The sequence below is a fragment of the Bacillus rossius genome, chromosome 1 (genome assembly GCF_032445375.1).
Source record: "Bacillus rossius redtenbacheri isolate Brsri chromosome 1, Brsri_v3, whole genome shotgun sequence".
Lineage (NCBI taxonomy): Eukaryota > Metazoa > Arthropoda > Insecta > Phasmatodea > Bacillidae > Bacillus > Bacillus rossius.
In genome coordinates this window covers 280,113,688-280,134,474 of record NC_086330.1, presented here as the reverse complement: position 1 = coordinate 280,134,474, position 20,787 = coordinate 280,113,688, and the positions used below count along the sequence as shown (strand labels likewise).

General features: G+C 39.0%; 1 protein-coding gene across 1 annotated transcript in view; it reads left to right on the top strand.

The window, feature by feature from the left end:
- LOC134527645 (mitochondrial glutamate carrier 1-like) overlaps positions 1–20,787 on the top strand; it is a 113,162-nt gene that overhangs the window by 76,822 nt on the left and 15,553 nt on the right. Inside the window, exons 4-7 of the mRNA XM_063360508.1 lie at positions 4,048–4,141; positions 11,546–11,682; positions 13,748–13,933; positions 19,518–19,674. Coding sequence (XP_063216578.1) covers positions 4,048–4,141; positions 11,546–11,682; positions 13,748–13,933; positions 19,518–19,674 — 574 coding nt within the window. The remainder of the gene's footprint in view (positions 1–4,047; positions 4,142–11,545; positions 11,683–13,747; positions 13,934–19,517; positions 19,675–20,787) is intronic.

Genomic DNA, 20,787 nt, shown 5'->3' with positions numbered 1-20,787 from the left:
ATCACATACCTTTTAATCACTATCGCTACCGCTGACCAATGTTGACACCCCTTCCATAAGAGTAGCACAGAGCTGTTCGGTGTTCTATCTTCCATATTTTATATGTACGTAATAAAAAAAATGTAGAAAATAAAATCACGTATGTTAATATATAATTTTTCAAAATTATAACTGTAACGAATCACCGGACACAACGCGTTGCTTCGTCGCGAGACGCGATACTGTCAGGCTGGTTTTCAGAAATGCGTGTCTAAGGAAATACATGGTTGACTACGGAAGCCATGTATTTGAAATTGCTTGCAGGACAGAACCGCACATATCTAAACACACGACCCTGTTTCCTCTTACGACGGCAGCTTGTGAGAGAAACCTCTATTGCAGCGCGCTCTTGTACTGATAAGACTCATCTTTAACAGCTATTTCCACGGAAACTATAGAAGCAATTGAGATGGAGCTGCTTTTAAAAACTAATTCAATTAATTGTGAACATTTTTCACGCTTTCGTCCCCCATCTATCTTTAATATTAAAAAAAAATTCCGCTGGTCAACGTTTTGATGTGTCAATTTGTGAGAAAGTGAAACCTGTACAGTTTTTGTCTTAAAATTTGTTCGGTGGCGTCCTAAGGCATTAATTTATTAAGAAAACAATCTGAATGAAATACACATGTAGGTTTTTTTTTAATGTGAAACATCTCGGAATACTTTAAAACAGTTCGCAGTGAATAATTTATGTTTTTTTAATTTTTTCGGACACTTAAAATATTGTTAAGTATTCAAAATAAGCATTGCCTGATGCGTATTTCGATGCTATACAATATGAAAAAAAGCTTGGTCCAAAAATTAAAATCTTAATTTCGTTTGATATTTGGCAACAACACACGAAGAAACAAGGACAGCGCTAACGGCAATCGGTGTGTGTTAGAGAGAGAGAGAATGCGCCCATTTACTTCCACACTGCAATCTAAGAGTGGGATGCTCTATAGATAGCATGCTGTGCCTGCCACGCACTGGCTGATATGTTCGGTAAGGGGCCCGGCTAGGAGGGAACTTCTATCCGACTGCTAGACGAGCATGCTGTGCCTGCCACGCACTGGTGAATATGCTCAGTCAGGGGCCCAGCTGGGAGGGAACTGCTATCCGACTGCTAGACGAGCATGCTGTGCCTGCCACGCACTTGCGAATATGCTCATCAGGGGCCCAGCTGGGAGGGAACTGCTATCCGACTGCTAGATGAGCATGCTGTGCCTGCCACGCACTGGCGGTTATGCTCGGTCAGGGGCCCGGCTAGGAGGGAACTGCTATCCAACTGCTAGACGAGCATGCTGTGCCTGCCACGCACTGGTGAATATGCTCAGTCAGGGGCCCAGCTGGGAGGGAACTGCTATCCGACTGCTAGACGAGCATGCTGTGCCTGCCACGCACTGGAGGTTATGCTCTGTCAGGGGCCCGGCTAGGAGGGAACTGCTATCCAACTGCTAGACGAGCATGCTGTGCCTGCCACGAACTGGTGAATATGCTCATCAGGGGCCCAGCTGGGAGGGAACTGCTATCCGACTGCTAGACGAGCATGCTGTGCCTGCCACGCACTGGCGGTTATGCTCGGTCAGGGGCCCGGCTAGGAGGGAACTGCTATCCAACTGCTAGACGAGCATGCTGTGCCTGCCACGCACTTGCGAATATGCTCAGTCAGGGGCCCAGCTGGGAGGCAACTGCTATCCGACTGCTAGATGAGCATGCTGTGCCTGCCACGCACTGGCGGTTATGCTCGGTCAGGGGCCCGGCTAGGAGGGAACTGCTATCCAACTGCTAGACGAGCATGCTGTGCCTGCCACGCACTGGTGAATATGCTCAGTCAGGGGCCCAGCTGGGAGGGAACTGCTATCCGACTGCTAGACGAGCATGCTGTGCCTGCCACGCACTGGCGAATATGCTCGGTCAGGGGCCTACCTGGGAGGGAACTGCTATCCGACTGCTAGACGAGCATGCTGTGCCTGCCACGCACTTGCGAATATGCTCATCAGGGTCCAGCTGGGAGGGAACTGCTATCCGACTGCTAGATGAGCATGCTGTGCCTGCCACGCACTGGCGAATATGTTCGGTCAGGGGCCCGGCTAGGAGGGAACTGCTATCCGACTGCTAGATGAGCATGCTGTGCCTGCCACGCACTGGTGAATATGCTCAGTCAGGGGCCCAGCTGGGAGGGAACTGCTATCCGACTGCTAGATGAGCATGCTGTGCCTGCCACGCACTGGTGATTATGCTCGGTCAGGGGCCCGGCTGGGAGGGAACTGCTACCCGACTTCTAGGCGAGCATGCTGTGCCTGCCACGCACTGGCGAATACTCTCGGTCAGGGGCCCGGCTGGGAGGGAACTGCTATCCGACTGCTAGACGAGCATGCTGTGCCTGCCACGCACTGGCGGATATGTTCGGTCAGGGGCCCGGCTAGGAGGGAACTGCTATCCGACTGCTAGACGAGCATGCTGTGCCTGCCAACACTGGTGGATATGCTCGGTCAGGGGCCCGGCTGGAAGGGAACTGTTATGAGACTGCCAGACGAGAATGCTCGGTCGGACAGAGGCCGGCAAGTCCTTACACCAACAGACCGAGTCAAGTTGGCGAACATAATCCGCTAGTGTGTAGGGCGCTTAGCAGTGTGAACGGTGCAATGAGGCGGTGCAGTGGTAAGATACTAGACCCACACTCTGGAGCACCATGACACAACCGTCCTGATCCTTGTTCCACTTGGATTCCCTAGATCGCTCAATAGGACGAACGCTGGAATAAAGATATCTGACCATATTTCATGACCGTTTATTTCATACAGTAATTCATAATACAGAAATGTTTTCACGGGAAATTTTAAGGAAAAATATAGAAAAATAATTAAAATTAGAATTTTTCTATTCAAAATCTTAAGTCGTAAACAAGTGGTTTTGACTGTTACATTGCTAATCTCAACATGAGTCACTTCCTGTGTAGATTGTTGTTCCAGGCGTGGTGACAGCTCATTCTGCGTCACCATAAATAACATACCGCCTTCACTGAATTAAATATGTTCGTAACTTATTCCCCAATCCCCCATTTGCGTCCGCCTTAAGGTGTCATTCTTCTCCCTCTCCCTCTCCAACCAAAATTTTTAATTTGAGTTGTATGTTTCCATCTGTAGTAATTAGGTAGGGACTCTACCTTTTTCCGATATAGTTCACTACTACACTGCGTGTGTACGTATTGTGTGATCGGAGTATCGCCAACCTGTCAAGCGATATGTAGAAGACCTCGGCCAGTGGCAGTACCTATTTAGCCACAGGTCGTGTGAAGCCCGAGTGGTTCAGAGAAACACGGAGATGGCGTCTAGCACAAGCTGCAGCCAATGAACAGTCTGCTATCCGTAGAGTGTGAGTAGGACTGTGCAGTCTAGCCTGGCTCTGTACCAATAACATCGATGTTTTTGAGGACGTAAAAAATTACAACGAAATGAAAAAGTAAACAAAAAAATGAAGAAAAAAAAATGTGTTCGAGTCTTTCAGTACTCGGCAGTGATGTGTAACATCTCACCTCGGTAACCAGCAAATTCATGGGGTCTCATTTTGCAAATACACTTATAATACGAAAATTGGACGCGCAATTTAACATAGAATTATTAAAAATAATGCCGATCGTGATAAATAAATACGCACATTTGTATTTTAAACTAGGCTACATTTCTTGACGCGAATCACACGTATTTACAGCACCCGCCGCTAGGATTCGCTACCGGAGCAGCTACGTCGACTGTTACATTTGCAGAACGAAATTATAAAATTTTTAATGTAATGGCTCCGATAAAAAGGAAAAAGACTTTTAAAAAGTATACTTAACCCGGCTTTGTGAACTATGGTTCGCGCCATCTACCACAGATGGCAGCACTGTTACACATTTCCCTCCCATTACTTTCGTCGCATTCGGGAAATTCGAAATTACTCTTACAAAATGCTGTATTCAGAGAGCTAAGATGTTACACATCAAAATGTTTTTCTTGCACCTTACCCTGCGCTGTCATTTTTCAGGGTCAGGGGTGAACATCCTGCTGATAACTCCGGAGAAAGCCATTAAACTGACAGCGAATGACTTCTTCAGGCATCATCTGTCTCCGACAGGCGAGTGAGTACTTAATGGTTTTCTGTAATGGGTTTTTCGTACTGCAGCATAATATTTTTGTTACTAAAAATATAATGAAGATATATATATATAAATGAAATTAAGCTTCAGTCCGTCCAAACCTAACTTTAATAGGTTTGTTAGTCTGTCGGTATGAAAAGATTTAACTCAAAAACCAGCTGATGATATTAACTTGAAAATCAAATAAGTTTTACATGTGACACTGGGATTAATTTAATCTTTATTTTGTTGTGATAACTTAGACTTTTCCTGAGATATGATGATAATATTATGTTCTAAAATATAATGGCAAGTAATACTACTTTTTTTTATTGTAAAGTAAAATGTTATGAGTGATATTTAAGTTTACAAATATATACATATCACCGTGAAGTGACTGGGACCGTACTAGGCGATGTGAGTCTGTGAAGGTTCACTGTTGCCTTCTGCAATGTGGAGGTGCAGGAACAACCCAGCAGCCAGTGCCGACCTCGGGAAAGGTAATTTTTTGCAAGGGAAAATAATGTCAGTCTGCCGTTAATCGACATAGGGATTTATGGTTCACTAGCAGCAAGCTGTAACGACCTTTATTTTGAAGTCAAACTTCTATGGGCACGATGAGAGCAGTGTTGCCAACCGTAGCATAATTATGCTACATGTAGAAGAATTTGTTGTTTCTGTAGCATGAAGCATATGAAGCCAGTTATGCTACGCAAAAGTAGCATAATTTCTTTATTTAAGAAAAAATGAACTGTAAAGAATTGAGTTCAAAAGCTACAAATGTAACTAAATACAGTAGATAACAGTTTCGGTGCTACATGCAAGGACTGGGATCGCTGATTACACAGCCACACACACTGCTATCTTTCAGTGACGTCTTGAAAGCGGTATCGTTTGTAGGGAAATGATTACTTCCACGATCAATGGAACACTTCTAGCAAGACAAACAGTGAAGATGTCTGGCTGTTGTACAGGCTTCACTCCAACCAAAAGCATGGTTGGCCGCATGACAAAGACATCTTTGTATCCCAGGACCAGTACATTGACTTCTGTGAATGTTCTAAATTCTGCTGACGACAGCAGTACAGAGGATGAAGCTTTTCCTTAGCTCTATTTGGCTATTAATAGGTATGTGTGTGTGTAAAGAAAAACAGCTTGGACTAAAAAGCAAATGGATATTAATTTATAATAATGCATATTATCATTATTTATGTGCAATATTAATTTTTGGCAAACATTTTACAGCTTTATTATTTTGCATCGTAAAAGCAATGTTTTTATACCTTAATAAACAACTTAAAAGAAAATTGGTTAAATGTAGCATAATTTTTCTCAAAATAGCATATTTTTTTCTGAGTTGTAGCATAAATATGTTTCAAAAGGTTGGCAGCACTGGAGTAACATTTCAAGGACGAATTTTAATGCAACGTTTTCTTGAAACATTGTTGTGAAACGTTTCTGACGCGAAAAGGACGAGATTTAGTACTTGGCCAAAGAGATATAAAGAGAGCAGTATGCTATATACAATACATTGATGAGATCATTTTCATTCTCCTCTTTGTGTGATGATTCGTTCTTCGCCCCAATTAAAAAGAGAACTGAGAGAGATAGATAAACGAAATAATTAGACAGATTGTGCACATGCGCTTGTTTGTGTTCAGGCTTTGGTTTTTATTTTCATTTTTATTTTATTACCAACAATAGAACCACACACTCTTAAATTACTTATTGTTTACACGATTGGCCTACAATTGGTAATTATTACTTATTGTGTATCCAGTTTTATTTTAACAAAACAAATTATTGAAATAAAGAAAGGAATTGGATGAGTTTGTGATGCAAAGTTGTATAATTACCTAAATACATTTGATTTTTAAAATATGTATAAATCTTTGAGGCACATTGTTCCTGGTAGAAATTTTTCTGTATAACATATCCAGTTGTATTTTAACATAAAATATTAAAGCTAAGTTGGCAATTGAATGTGTTTGTGGTTTTAAACTGCACAATTACCAAAATATGTTTTAATTACGAAGATATACATTATAAAGTTTTGCTACATAAACTGTATACCTACACAGTAAGGAACAGTTGCCATACAATTTGCATTTGACGATTGTTTTGACTGTGTGAAAAGGCAGTGACTAATTTAGACGATCACAAATGTACCCCCGTACCTCACCCTGGACTCGAGCCGAGGACCTTGTTCCTTCAGCTTCGCCACGGAGGTGGACCGTCACCCTGAGCCAATAGCAGGCCATACTCCACACACGACAGTGCACTTGACCTGTGTCGCGCAGTATCCGACATCTGTTGGCAATGTGAATAATAACTATATTAACTACCAATTGATTAATCCAGTGACATCTCACCAGCAGTTTGTGAACATAGTTTGTCAACATAAAAATTAATTTGAGTAATGTAAAACTTATAGTTAACCATTCTAACTACGAAATGTTTTTTAATTTACAGTAATTGTTAGTGACATTTTATTAGTAATAGCATTAATATTTGAAGCAGGAATCACACCTGAGCATTGTAATAACGCGACAGTTTCTTGTCTCAGTTTGATTGATGAATATAAACAGCTCTATAGTCTCGCATATGACATAAAACTACTCTCATTGACTGTTGCACCATGCTTCCGTAATATCAAAAAAATGTATGTGGAGTCCACGCGGGACAGAAGTGAAACTTCTTGCTTGTTAGGTACCTATAGATGGAGATAAATTATTAGTATTTTTTATTGAACAAGAGATAATAATTGAGAATAGTAGATATGCGTGCATTATCTCAAATGAAAAAAAAAAAAAGTGTTTTTCCGCGTCCTGTACTCTTGTATCCGTTCAGTGATACTTGTTGGCGCCTCTTTTGGCGGTTTATTCCCGCGCTGCCTTTGATAATACCACTCTTATCTACTTTGTCTTATGATTATTTTTGGCATGATGTTAAATTATGATCTCCATATGAATAAAATGAAAGAACAAAAAACATTCCAATCGAACATAAATTACACTTATAAAGTCTATATCACAATTTATAAGTTCTTTTGACATTTAAAATCACATTGTTCACATAAAAAAAATAAATTACACATATATAGCTAATCTCTTAAGTCCATACGTCTTTTTTTATATTTCCAATCACACTGTTCACAAAAAAAGGAATGATACTTATAAAGTTAATTGCACAACTCAATACTAACTCTTTTCCACACAAATAAATAAATTGTAGGTACTTTAAATGTAATAAAAGAAATGTGGTAGCATCAATCATTAGCTTTTATGAAAACTGAGGAGTAGACAAGATGGTACTATTGATTGCTTAGGGCTAGCCGAACAACAGGAGTACCGAACGTGTCATATGTTAATACCTCAAACGCTGAACCTGTGATATTTCTCCCTAGACCGAAATTATCATAGCCTGCGTTTTTGAGGTTAGACTTCTTTAGGTTTGTTTAAGGTGAAATTATAGCATGAACCAGAAATGCAATAAGATAATCTAGCATTAGGTACTCATCGGAAATTAAACAGGTCGAAAGTCCAATTCGCATGCATACAGAAACAGCTATATTCTCAAGCCAAAATCATCAAGACCCTACGTGTGTAAACATGCACCCCTATACATTAACTTTTGCGAACATCGGGGGATGTAATAAGAGTATTGGTGTGCCAAAGTAAACTTTATGGCAGTGAAACTATCCTGAAGTTCATTCTATGAACTTGAACAGTCATAACAAGATATAATAACTTAAAAAAGTACTGGAAAAACATGGTGTCAGAAATATATAACATTTGGTTGGTTATTTTTCAATCTTAAAGTTGATTTCTATTAGATTCATTAAACACAACCTTTAACATTTTAAAACGTATATTATAACCTAAGTACCTATATTTTTGCTTAAACGTCAGAAATCAGTCTGTAAATACTACCTATAAACAAATCTTTACTTTATTGAGCTGATTCAGCATTTAGGATTTAACAGTAAAAATTTAATCACGAAAACCTTTATTTTTCATGGTGTTGAATATATGTAGGTTAACAATTTCGTTAGTCTCTACAGTATAAAGAACATTGCACTTTCTCTACATTTCAATGTTAACTAAGGGTGGTAAAAATTGTAATGCTAGAATTTTAACGTAGTTTTTTAAGTGTCATTATTTATTTTTATGACTGTAAACTGTAACATAAAGTATTAAATTATAACTGTACCTACTATTATATAAGGTAGGTTGCCCTAAGTTCGCCAGTGTGCCAAAATTCGCCACCTGCCCTAAAAAAAAAAGTACTGATGTGGGCCAACAGGTGGCAGCAAGCATATATATTTACACCTCTAAAGCTTTAACCTTTACAACATCTATGGCAGTTCCGTTGCCAGTGTCGCGATAGTCGCCATATTGTAGAAAATGCTCATCACGATATAAAAATTGTTCTGTAAGTATCCATTTGTGATATATTAATCGTTTTAATTAATTTAAAGTTCCATATATATTTTAAAAGAGTTTTCTGTGTACTTTATGATGAAATAAATAGTTGTGTGGATTTATGAAAAAATGTTTAATGGTTCATTATTTTAGAAAATCGTGTATGTGTTCTTAATTTCGCCACCATAGCATGTTATGTGGCGAACTTAGGAACAGTATGACAAACTTACCTCTGTCAGTTACTCAATACCTAAAAAAGTGTCAAGAGGTGGAAAATCATTTTGCATTGGTAAATATAATTACATGATATTAATTTATGTATTTTAAAATTATTAAAAAATAAATAACTCATAATTTTGGATAAATATTTGGAGTGTGTAGTTATTTAATAAAACATTCATGAACTTATATTTTACTTGTTTCTTTTTATAATTATAAACTCCATTATTCACTGCTGGTATTTAAAACATTGTTTCAGGCCATGGATAAAAGTACTCTGCGTGGAAAATATTGCAAATGGTCCAAGGAGGATTTGGACAAGGCTTTGGCCATGATCAGAAGCAAGAATATCAGTATATTGGGAGCAAGTAAGCGATATAACATACCGCGCCGAACATTAGGAGGTTATGTCAAATCTCAAGTTTGGAACAAAAAGAAAAATGGACGCCCTACAGTCCTGACAGGTGAGCAAGAAGTACAGTTGGTTGCTAGAATAACGCGATTAGCAGATGTAGGCTTTCCCTTGACTGTTAAAGTCTTAAGGAAATGTGTTTACACCTTTTGCGAAAAAAATAGGATAAAGCAGCAATTCAGTGTTATGAAAGGGTATGCTGGCAGGAAATGGCTTAAAGGTTTTCTCCAGAGACATCCTGAAATCGCTAGAAGGAAGGCACAACATCTTAATGAGGCTCGGGCACAAAAATTAAATAAGTTTATAGTGAATGATTACTTCCGAACACTGAAGGATGTAATGACAAAGCTTGATATTGCACACATGCCTGAACGAATTTACAATGTAGATGAGAAAGGTTGTCGTCTCAGTTTACATCGACAGCCTTTCGTACTTGCCAAGACAGGCTCTCGGAGAGTACATTTCCGTGGTAAAGAACATGGTGAAAATGTAACTATTGTGTCATGTGGCAATGCACTGGGCAATGTTATACCGCCTATGATCCTTTTCAAGGGACAACACTTGAAGCCAGAGTGGGCTGACAACTTGCCAGCTGGAAGTGTAGTAGAGATGACAGCGAAGGGTTCAATGACATCTGAAACATTTGTGAAGTGGCTGCATCACTTCAGCCGTTACAAGTCTGCAGGACCATGCCTTCTAATCATGGATGGAGCCAAGTGTCACTTAGATTATTCCATAGTCGAGGCAGCTGACAATGTGGGTGTTTCACTGTTATGTTTACCCAGTAACACCACCCACGAGCTCCAGCCGATGGACAAATCAGTTTTTGGCCCATTTGAAGCTTACTGGGATGAGGAACTTATGAAATTCTGGACAACATATGAGGATCGAGTATTCAACAAGCAGCGCTTTGGTTATGTGTTTTCACCCGTATGGGAGAAGTCTACAATTCCAAAAAATATTAAAGCTGGATTTGAAGCTTGTGGAATTTTCCCATTTAATCCAAACAGAATTCCGGAACAAGCTTTCGCGCCAAGTGAAACCACCACAGTACCAAGAGTAACCTTGCCACCTTTTCCTGAGCCAGCTCAACATCAAGAAGCCATACGGAACCACCACGAGGATGAACCACACAATGACTCTGAAGAAACAGATAATAGCAGTGCATGGGACAGTGATAACTCGCATGGAGACAATGGTACTCGGAACCAGCAATCGAATGTCTTATTCTCAGAAATCCTTAGTACACCTGCCAGAAATGTCCAACCAGCCAAAAGAAACCATCCAGCAATTAACAGTCGAGCAGTAGAAGTGCAAAAATCGTTGTTTGTGAACTCAAACAATCAATCCATTCCCTGCAGCTCCAAAAATGTCCATCTCTCCGCATCACCATCAGCACACAACCAGAAGAATCCTCCCAAGAAGTCCAAAGCTGTTGGTTCCAAAGAAAATCCAACAAAACTTTACACTTCACCTCGAAGATCTTCTGTAACTAAGAAATCACTGCATCAAGAGAGTTGGTACTGCTTTTTGTGCAAAGAAGATAGAGTGATAGACATGAGGGGTTGCAGTTTGTGTAAACGGTTTGTGCATGAAGAGTGTGTTGGACTTACCAAACATGACAAACAAGTATTTGTGTGTCCTACATGTGAAGTATAGTGGGATGTTTAAGTAACCGCATGTAGAATGTTTACATAGGTACTGGAAGTAGTTGTTCAGTTTGTATGTTTTATATTTGATTATCATGTGGCGAACTTATGGTACATATGTACCCTAAGTTCGCCATTTGTAGACACACAATTTTTTATGTGTATACAAGTGCGCATACAGTATTCTTTGGCTTCACATCCATTTTATGGTGCCTTGATATATTTCTTTTACAATAAAATACCTACATAGTTTGACAAAAAAATATTTCCACATTTTAAAATTAAAAGTTTCTTAAGGTGGCGAACTTAGGGTAACCTACCTTAGTTTAATTTTTAATACCTATGCACAGTGTAAATTCTGAGATATTTACTTAAGCTACACACACACACATACACATACACACACACACATACATGAATGAAGCATGCAGGTCCGCCATTTAAATTTTTTCGTGACTTATGGGATTTGTACAAATGGTAGTGTCGTGTTTAGATATTTCCGTTTCAGTCAACTTCCGTTCCTCTCACGAAATTACTCCTACCAATGCATTATTCAAAGAGCTAAGATGTTTACAGATCAATAAGATATATTTTCCCCCCTTGTATGCTCAGGATCGTCTTATGCCCTATTGTGAATTAGTAGGCTGGAAAACATGTTGGTCTAACCTTGTGCACACAATCTACTGTTGATGTGTACTTGCAGTGGCAGGCTGCCCCTGGCGAGGGAGATGCTAGCCGGGGGGTTGGCGGGCCTGTGCCAGATCATCATCACCACACCCATGGAGCTGCTCAAGATACAGCTGCAGGACGCTGGCCGGATAGCGGCTGTCTCCGCCGATGGTGCGTGTCTCGTGCTGGCTGTTTTTCGTGCCTCGAGGCTTAAGGCCCGTCTACAATTGCAATGTCCTAAACTGTGTCTGAAGGGCACTGATTGCTGATTGGTCCACGTGACCCTCTGAAATCATGTGTGGTGTGGGCGATGGTCCGAATCTCCCTGTCCGAATGCATTGGTCAACTTGAACTTTTTGTTCCAATCTGTGTCCTCTGGTAGCATAGAGCGACAACAGAACACTCGTGATATTTGAGTTTCCAGTATCCGTTTGAAAAACTTGCATGAAAAAAATAAACATAAAACAATTGAAAAACATTTACTGCGCTCTAGTGACTGAGGAATATAAAACTGTAACTTTTTGGGTTTAAAGACATTATAACTGTCTTCTATGTGATGTGGTTAAATTTCTTTCAGAAAAAAACTTATACTACCTCGCCTTTTAAAAACTCAGATATTTCATGAATTTAAAAGGCTAAACAAAATAAATTTTTTTGAAAAGAAATTTCAACTATGTCATGCAGTAGCCACTAGCAATGCCTTTAAACTTAAAAAAAAAAAAAGTTATTTATTCCAATTAGTACTACTTATCCATACTGCACAAAAAAGTTAAAAATTCAACTTTGCCAGCTAATTAAGCAATAAGTGCATTGTATAATTTTTTTTAGCCCTTCAAAAAGTCTACAATTTTAACTGTGTGGAACATAAATATAAATACCATCGTCTCACATGCTGTCTTGTTTTTTTAAGGGCTATTTCTATTATTTAAACTTGATACCTCTCTTGCATTTTTTTCTGCCACAAATTGTTTCAACATATATTCACTAAGTGTAATATAATGCGTGTAAAAAGTTGTGCAATGATAATAATTACAAAAACTGGCACATCTTGTTACATCCATTACATTTAAATAATATATGTTGAAAATATTGGGGACAGAACCACAAATACACAGAATGTATTGTGTTAGAATTTGGAAAGGAGCCCTTAAAAAAATAGTAATGATGAGAAAATTAAGAAAAAATATCAATATGGCATGTGGGATCAAGCCTTAATACTTCACAAGAAAAAAAGCCATGCAAAACACTTAACAAATGTAAAAAAAAACTACTCAAATATTAAAATTAAGTACTATCATACGAATTTTAGAGAAAGAAAATTTAAACTCATAAACTACATAAATTTTAGAATGTAACAAACATAAATCTACCTAAAAAATTATATAACATTAGGGCTTTTGGCATTGGCATGTCTGTGCTCAGTGTCTGAGCCCAACATAACATAGTTTGTATATAGGGGAGATAGTCATGGCTTCAATCACTGCCATGGCTGGCCAATCCTCTCCTAGCACATGATGCATGCTATCCCTTTTCCAGCATGGCTAATCCCAGCATGACTAGGTGTTTTGGCTTTGGCCTGTGATGCTACTAGGTCCCTTCGTAACCCAGGCCCCTCCTTCAAACACACTTAGTTTTAGTTAAGTTAGGGAATAACAAATTTCCCTTGCACACACATACAGCGAATGATAATTTATCACGTGTTCACAGTCATCGTACAATAATTTATATTGCACTCTGATGTAATTCTGGTATGCCCTACCACAACTATCAGGTGTACCGGTAAAGCAGTGTAGAAGGCTAGGTGAGGGCTGTGGTTGCAGGGCCGGTGCAAGGTAAATTGGCGCCCTAGACGAAAAACCTTAAATCCCCCCCCCCCCCCCCCCCCCCCCCGGCCCGGACACACCAAAAAAATTTTCTTTGCCTCAAAATACATCACATAAGCCTAAGATTTTGTCAACAATTAAATGTAAGCAGGCTTGTGTTTTTTTTTAATTTTTTTACTTATTACTATTACAAATGTTAAACAGGTCACGGTGGACTTTGAATAATTACTTATATCAATATAAACATTCCAAACTGTTACAAAAATCTATTTTCATCTAGTTTCAATAATCGTTAAACATAGTATATGAGCTGTTATGTGTCGTGCTGCGCCGCCCCCAGCTACTTGGCGCCCTGGGCGGTTGCCTGGTTCGCCTGTATGGACGCGCCGGCCCTGTGTGGTTGCTCCCTGCAGGCGGCAAGGCCGTGCCCAGGCTGTCGGCCACCGCCATCACGCTGGAGCTGCTGCGCACCAAGGGACTGCTGGGCCTCTACAAGGGCATCGGCGCCACGATGCTGCGTGACGTGTCCTTCTCCGTCGTCTACTTCCCGCTGTTCGCGCACCTCAACGCACTGGGGCCCAGGAGGAAGGACGGCTCAGGTGACGCCTCTCAGCTGGTCCCATGTGCTAACTGTACTGACCCTTGTGCCTCGTAACTTTTTTCTGCATTTTCTAGGCTGAAGGTTTCTACAGAAGAGCCTGGCTCACTACAGGTACCTTCGTTTGCCCGCAATCTGCGTTCCCCAGTAAATAACAGTTTTTTGGTCATAATTTTTGGCCTAGCCAGTTATTCAAATTCTGTCTCTCGCACCTGTTCGGGGGTGACCCGGAAAGACGTCCTGCTTTTGTGAAAACTCGTTAAAGCAGATTAGTTTCACCGACAGTAGGTTTGGATATTTTATTTAATAAGTGAGTTTTCTCTGATAGGATGAAAATAACAAGTGTATTTGCCAATAAAAACATTACTACAAGTTATGCAATATGCACAATTACAAGTATATCGCCAATGAAATCCTTTCAAGGTATGCAATACCCACAGATTATGTTTGCAGTTATGGCCTTGGTAACGTTTATGATTTTTAAAATTTACTATGTGGTTTGAAAAGTTGTACATTTAGGTAATGAAAAATGAATTATAGGTGGTTATAGGCATGCTAAGGAATTCAGTAGTGGAAGTATAAGGTTATGCAATTTACCCTTAACCCCTCCTCCCCAATCCTACCAACGCCACGTCTTTTCCAAAAAAATGTGAGCAAAATTTACATGCATCATAAGCAAACAAATTTTTTAACAAATTAAACAATTTAAGAGTAAATTTTTTTAAAATTTTACCTTGTAATATTTTTGGTGTAACTGTAGTTTACATACTTGCTGAACACACAGGAAACTACTTATACCATCCTAGTGGTCATACTTAGGCACCTTCATTTTGCATGTCTGTGCTTGTGTTGTACTGAAGCTGTTCGGACATGTACAGTTTTTGGCCTCTATAAACAGTATTAGCCATGTGGTTGGCATTTTATTTTTCAATAAATAATTTTTATTCTAGCAAAACTGCATTGAAACTTTCTTAAATGTTTACAATTTTTTTATTATATTTGATAATGCTAGTAAAAATGTAAAATGTAAATGATTTTACGAGTCTTGAAATCTCTTAATTTTTTTAAATATCACATATGAAAACAATTGTTAACATGGTGACATTTTTCTTTACTCGAAAGTACATGAGAAGTACACAGATTCGTTTATTCACATACCTGCAAACTTCACTTCCAGTTTGGACAGTCCTTTTGATGTCTCTTCTAGGGACAAGTGTGTATAAGTTTATATAAGTTTATACTTCAGGCCAATTGGACACAGCCTGAAGTCGTGTGAAAAAGAAAAGGGGGGGGGGGGGGGGGAAATTGTCCGTGGTCGAACATAATAAATACGTTTGGGTGCTATTTACTAAATTTGAACTTATAAAATTAAATATTTAAATAAAAAAAACAGCCCTGCCATTATTCTACCATACAGAACATTTAGAAAATAAAGTTACTATAACTCACTCTCTGCACATTATTTGAGATCCACCCTCCACTTTTTAAAATCACTTGGATCAACAGGTGAGATGTGTGTTTTATGGGATAATTTTGCATGGGCCTGTAGTTTACTTAGTGTATTTTTTAGCGTAATGCTAAAAATAATTACGTGTGAATGTATGGCGGGCGAGGAAAGAATACTCCCACCCATTAGATTGGCTAACTGGCATATAGCCTCTACTTACTTTCAATTTCTATATTTTTTAAAGATATTTGAAGAGAAAATATCTGTTCTTTATTACATAATGTTGAGTTTGATGCATTTATGACTTGCATTTAATACAATAGTGCGAGAGTTAAACTTAAACTCTTGAATCTCTGCATGGAGGTGGTGGTCCGTGTATCGCAGTGCTGTTCTAAGCTCCTGGGGCTCACTCCCAAGAAGTCTATCCAGCAGGCTACACAGTTTAGATTGACATTTGTTGCTTGCTACCTTCTTCCACCTTCTGGTTTCCTGATACTTGAGTGAGAAAAAGTTCGTACAATTCAGGTGAAAGATTAAAGGAAATAAATTATCATTATCTACTGCAAGGTCGTAAGTATCCATGATTTCATTTTTGTCATTGTCTGCTGAAGTTTTTTTTTTAATAGAACATTAATTTAGTATTCAGTCATGACAGGCATGAAATGTGAAGTACGTTTCACAGATGTCATTTAATTTCCCAAATTAGTCTTCATTAAATACATGTACCTATATAATTTCATGGAATGCTTAAAATTAAAAGTGATTGGCTGCTACATAGAGCTTCTTCTGTGAGGTTATTGCCATTTAAAATTTAATTCATTTTTGGGAATGACTACAACTATAATACTTACTGTCAATAGTCAATATGTTATGGTTTTAAAAATCTCCCATTCATGTATTACAAATTATTGCTTACATTGAAGTGCATTTTACATTTGTAAGTGAACTTTATTCACAGATGTTAAATATCAAATGGATTCATCTTAGAATTGATTGCATCTTAAATTTGAGTAAAATCGCACTGAAATAAACACATTTTTGCTGGGTTGTGAAATCTTGATGGTTGAACCGAAATATTTGGGCAGCGAGAGGTTATGTCCATATGGTGAGGCAATAAATGACGGTTTGAATCCAACCTTTGTCACGAATACCATTTATTTATAAATAATGATTCTGTATTAAAATATTTTGAACCCCAATGTGATCTTCAAGATCCTGTCATCATGAGCTTTTATATGCACATACAAGCAGGGGCACAACAACAGGGGGGGGGGGGGGCAAGGGTATTTTGCCCCCCCCTCTGAAACCTTGAAGTGGGGGCAAACAGGGGCAAAGAAAGTGCTGTGTAATTAATTTTTAGATAATAAAACTGCTTAAATAGCACCATTTTCCACCTTGAAATACAAATTTTCTGGGAGAGGACCCCCGGACCCCCCGCTTCAATAGGGGGGGATCGATGATTCTTTATAAAAAGGTATATTGCCCCCCCCCCCCCCCCCCCCCTTTGAAAATTTAGTTGTTGCGCCCCTGCATACATGTAATGAAACACTTTGTCTTTATACCAAATCTTCACAAGTAATAATGCTTAAAAGTAGCTACGGTATAATATGCAGTAGCTTATTCAAAAAACTGAGATAGTTGTACACATATTAACCAAGGGAGGGGCTCTGCGGTGAAATGTGCACCTCTCGCTTGGAAGGACCACATTCAAACCACAGTCAAGCCATTTCCGTCTTCCATCCCAGGATTACGCCAGACAACTGCTGGGATGGTTTCTAACAAAAGCAGTAACAGATTCCTTTCCTGATTTTACTAAATTGTGTTGTTAAGACTGGTATTACATTTACCTATAAAATGGATTTTATTTAGAACTTGTATTAAAACAGAAATGCATCTAAGATCACATGTATCTTACATTGGAGTAAATACAATATTTTCAGTGTAAACATGCAGTCACCATCGTGTGTCCTCAAACAATTTGGAGCATGTGCTAGCGAAAGTGAAGCCAAACAAACCGGACCATTACCAGGCAACAACTGGAGAGTTACCCTTCAAAATATGGTAGCCATAGTAATGCTCTCTTATGGACAAAAATAAAGAAAAAGGGTTTTTCAATATGGTACAATAGCCCTCTTTTGAGTGATTAGATCACTCGCCTCCCACCAAGGCTATTGAGGGTCGAACCTGGAGTTTTACAAGTGGCAAACATTGTTGTGTGCTTTAGAGTTTTCTTAGGGTACCTACACCCATTACTCCCCGCCAACTTATCCTGTTAATTTTCCATTGGCACCTTTCATCACCTTGTAAACATTGAGACATGTTTACAAGTTTATACTCATTTATGCCTTAGTTAAATAAGAATAATTATATTTTTCTTTCATGTATTTAAGTACTGAGTTGTGCATGTTGCGACGACCCAGGCTCATTTCATAGCATATCAGTTGCTATTTATGTTTGGGATTGTATTCTTTTTTGCTGAATATTAATTTGAGATTTATTATTCCATTTATTACTGATTTCGCTTCACAGCACTCGTTATCTATGGTCTTTGAGTATTAACTCTCTTGCCTAGTAGGAAGCCAGGTTGCTTAGTCATTCTTCCTAGCTTAGATGCTCACTGGCCAATGATTTTAAAAGATCAATTACCCTCTTTTATCGCATAATCGTCGCACTTATATTTTAGGGTGTCAAAATTTGGATAAAAAATCCTCTCGCGTAAACGTTGCATGATGTTTTTGGTCCCACTAATAGTTTCTGAGCGCTTTGCGTTGGTATTTGTTTCCATATAAAACAATGTATTTTAAAGTATAAATCTAATATTTATTCGGACATTACCACTTGCTTATTTAATTAACATTCAATTGTACAGCTAAATCCTGTCTTCATTGGTGAGACACACCCATTTTAAGGAATATCCAACCAATCCTGTGCGGAGCCAAGCTGAGTCGCCGTCAATAAATAGTTTTGCTGGGTCGTAGTTCTAAACTTTCTTTCACAGTGAGAGTTGGAGCACATCCTGAACCAGCTGGGGACAAGACCAGAGGTCCTCGAAGAACAGAGTATTCCAATTGCCCTCCCCTGAACTTAGTCAAGTATATTTTATCTAATTATTGTGTGTAGAATCTTTGAATATATATACTGTATAGAAGTCGCGAGTGGATAGGATTTACTCTACGTTTTTCAGAAGCGTATGATGAGCAGCTTGGGAACTTCACCGCTGCAGTGCGCTGCCGTAATGCCCTGTATCGTCTTAGTTGTTATTTACACGTTAGAGCACAGCACTGTCGCCCGCTGTCATTCCCCGCACCCCCCACCTATCATTCACTGCAGCTCAAGGTCGTTCAACGGGAGGGGGAAGGGGTGTTTGAAGAGTTTGACACTTGTCCGCTAGGGACCACCACAAGTCGATGCCCTAGAGATGGTGGCGATTGCGGCGGTGAATTAACCAACTACCTCAAAACCGTATTAGAAATTTTAACCTGGGCTGGCAACTTCTATACAGTATATATATTCAAAGGTAGAATCATGAGGCTAAACCATATTCTCTAGACTGAACAAAACATCATCTTCAATCAGTTGCAATGGGTCTTCTTACAATAAAAAAAAATTGCTTAAATATTTTACAGAGCTAGCAGATATTTTGTTTTAAATGATATTGTTTTATTTAAGTACTTTAACTTTATATATTGGTAATGTGTAATGATGTCCAATACTCATAAATTCATATGAGCCATATCAAAATATAGTATGATGGTTAAAAAAATAATAATTTGATTTTTTTTATTTCAATAATTCTGTGGATGTGTTACGTCAGACTCATATTTATAGTAAGGATATTAATAATAATAAGTGTGTATTATCGAACATAGTTGTTAACAGCCTCAAGGTCAGGCAAACACATTTATAATACGTTAAGAGGATAATAATTCAAACAGAACAGATATATGTATGTATATATTCACACACTTATATATCTGTAGGTGTACATACACTATTAAACCAACACAACCTCTTATATCTCTAATGACCTCGATGCAGGCCGGACATCAAGCTCAATCTATTTCCGGTTCCTTCCCCTCTTGCGGAACTGAGGCTTTGCGCTGCGTCTTTACGTCCCCCCTGTGGCGTGTGTCCCCAGGAGAGGCGGTGTTCTGGTGCTCCCTGCTGGCGGGCTGCGCCTCTGGGGCGACCACCGCCTTCCTCGTCAACCCCTTCGACGTGGTGAAGACCCGCCTGCAGCTGCTAAAGAAGGGGGAGGGGGAGGTGTCTTACAAGGGCATCGTGGACGCTTTCGTGTGAGTGGCGTCACACGCTCGAACCATCCACTTGTCAGCAGACACCTGCGCGTCCACTGAAAGGATTCTGTATTCAGCACACTCGATGGCTGCCATAAGGTTCTCGGTTCCGGAGTTAAGCATCAGTCTGCTTCCCTCCCTCCCCACAAAATACTCAAAAACTTCCCAATGGATAACATCAGTAAAAAATATGTGTTTGATTACTATGTTATGTATTTCATATGCGTATGTGCATGATAGAAACACAATTGTACTCACGCAGCAAAAAAAACTAATATAGGTAATATTTTTATCTGTCCAATAGTAATGCTTTCAGTAAACAAGACATTGAATAATAGTTTTTTTTAGTGATGGATTGATTCTATTCTTTGTTTTATCTGTTCTCTGAAAAAATTGGTACTCAAGAGTGAGTACTACTAAAGTTGATTCTCATACACCCAGCAGACACTATCTGTTTAATATAAAGGTTGATTTTTCTCAATCTTGCCTCAAAATAAATTCCTGGCTAATTTTTTTAAAAATTATTTTTTTTAAGCTTTAATGGTAAAGTGTCAAATAAGCAGGGTTTATGCTGTTTTATATTATTTTTCAAAATAGCAAATTTTTTCCCAAACAAGATAACAAATAGTGCACAATACATATATGTTATCTTGGAATCACAAAAACACGACAGCCAATTGCGCTGGACTCATATATATTTCTAACCTATCACATTTGATACATCTGGATGTCAATGCGACAAAAATAGTGGGCATGACAAACTTCTTGATCAAAACGTTTTTCCATTTTATTATATTTAATTGACAAGCACTGAACTTAGTCCACGTCACATGGTGTCATAGATCTCAGTGTATGCAGATACAGTGTCGTTGTGCCTTTTTGAACAGTTTTCATTGCATTGTAGTTTAACTTACTAATGTATGAGAGCTGCACCTAATAAAAGCACATCTTGCTATTTAACATGGTGTATCTTTTAAACGACCTCATGTTCGACGAGACAGGGACCGAGGTGTGTGGGACGTATCAAACATATTTTCGTAAACCGTTAAGTAGCATGCCCGATGCTGAGAGCGGGCCACATCTTGTGGTTGGATGTGTTCGGGCCTATAGACA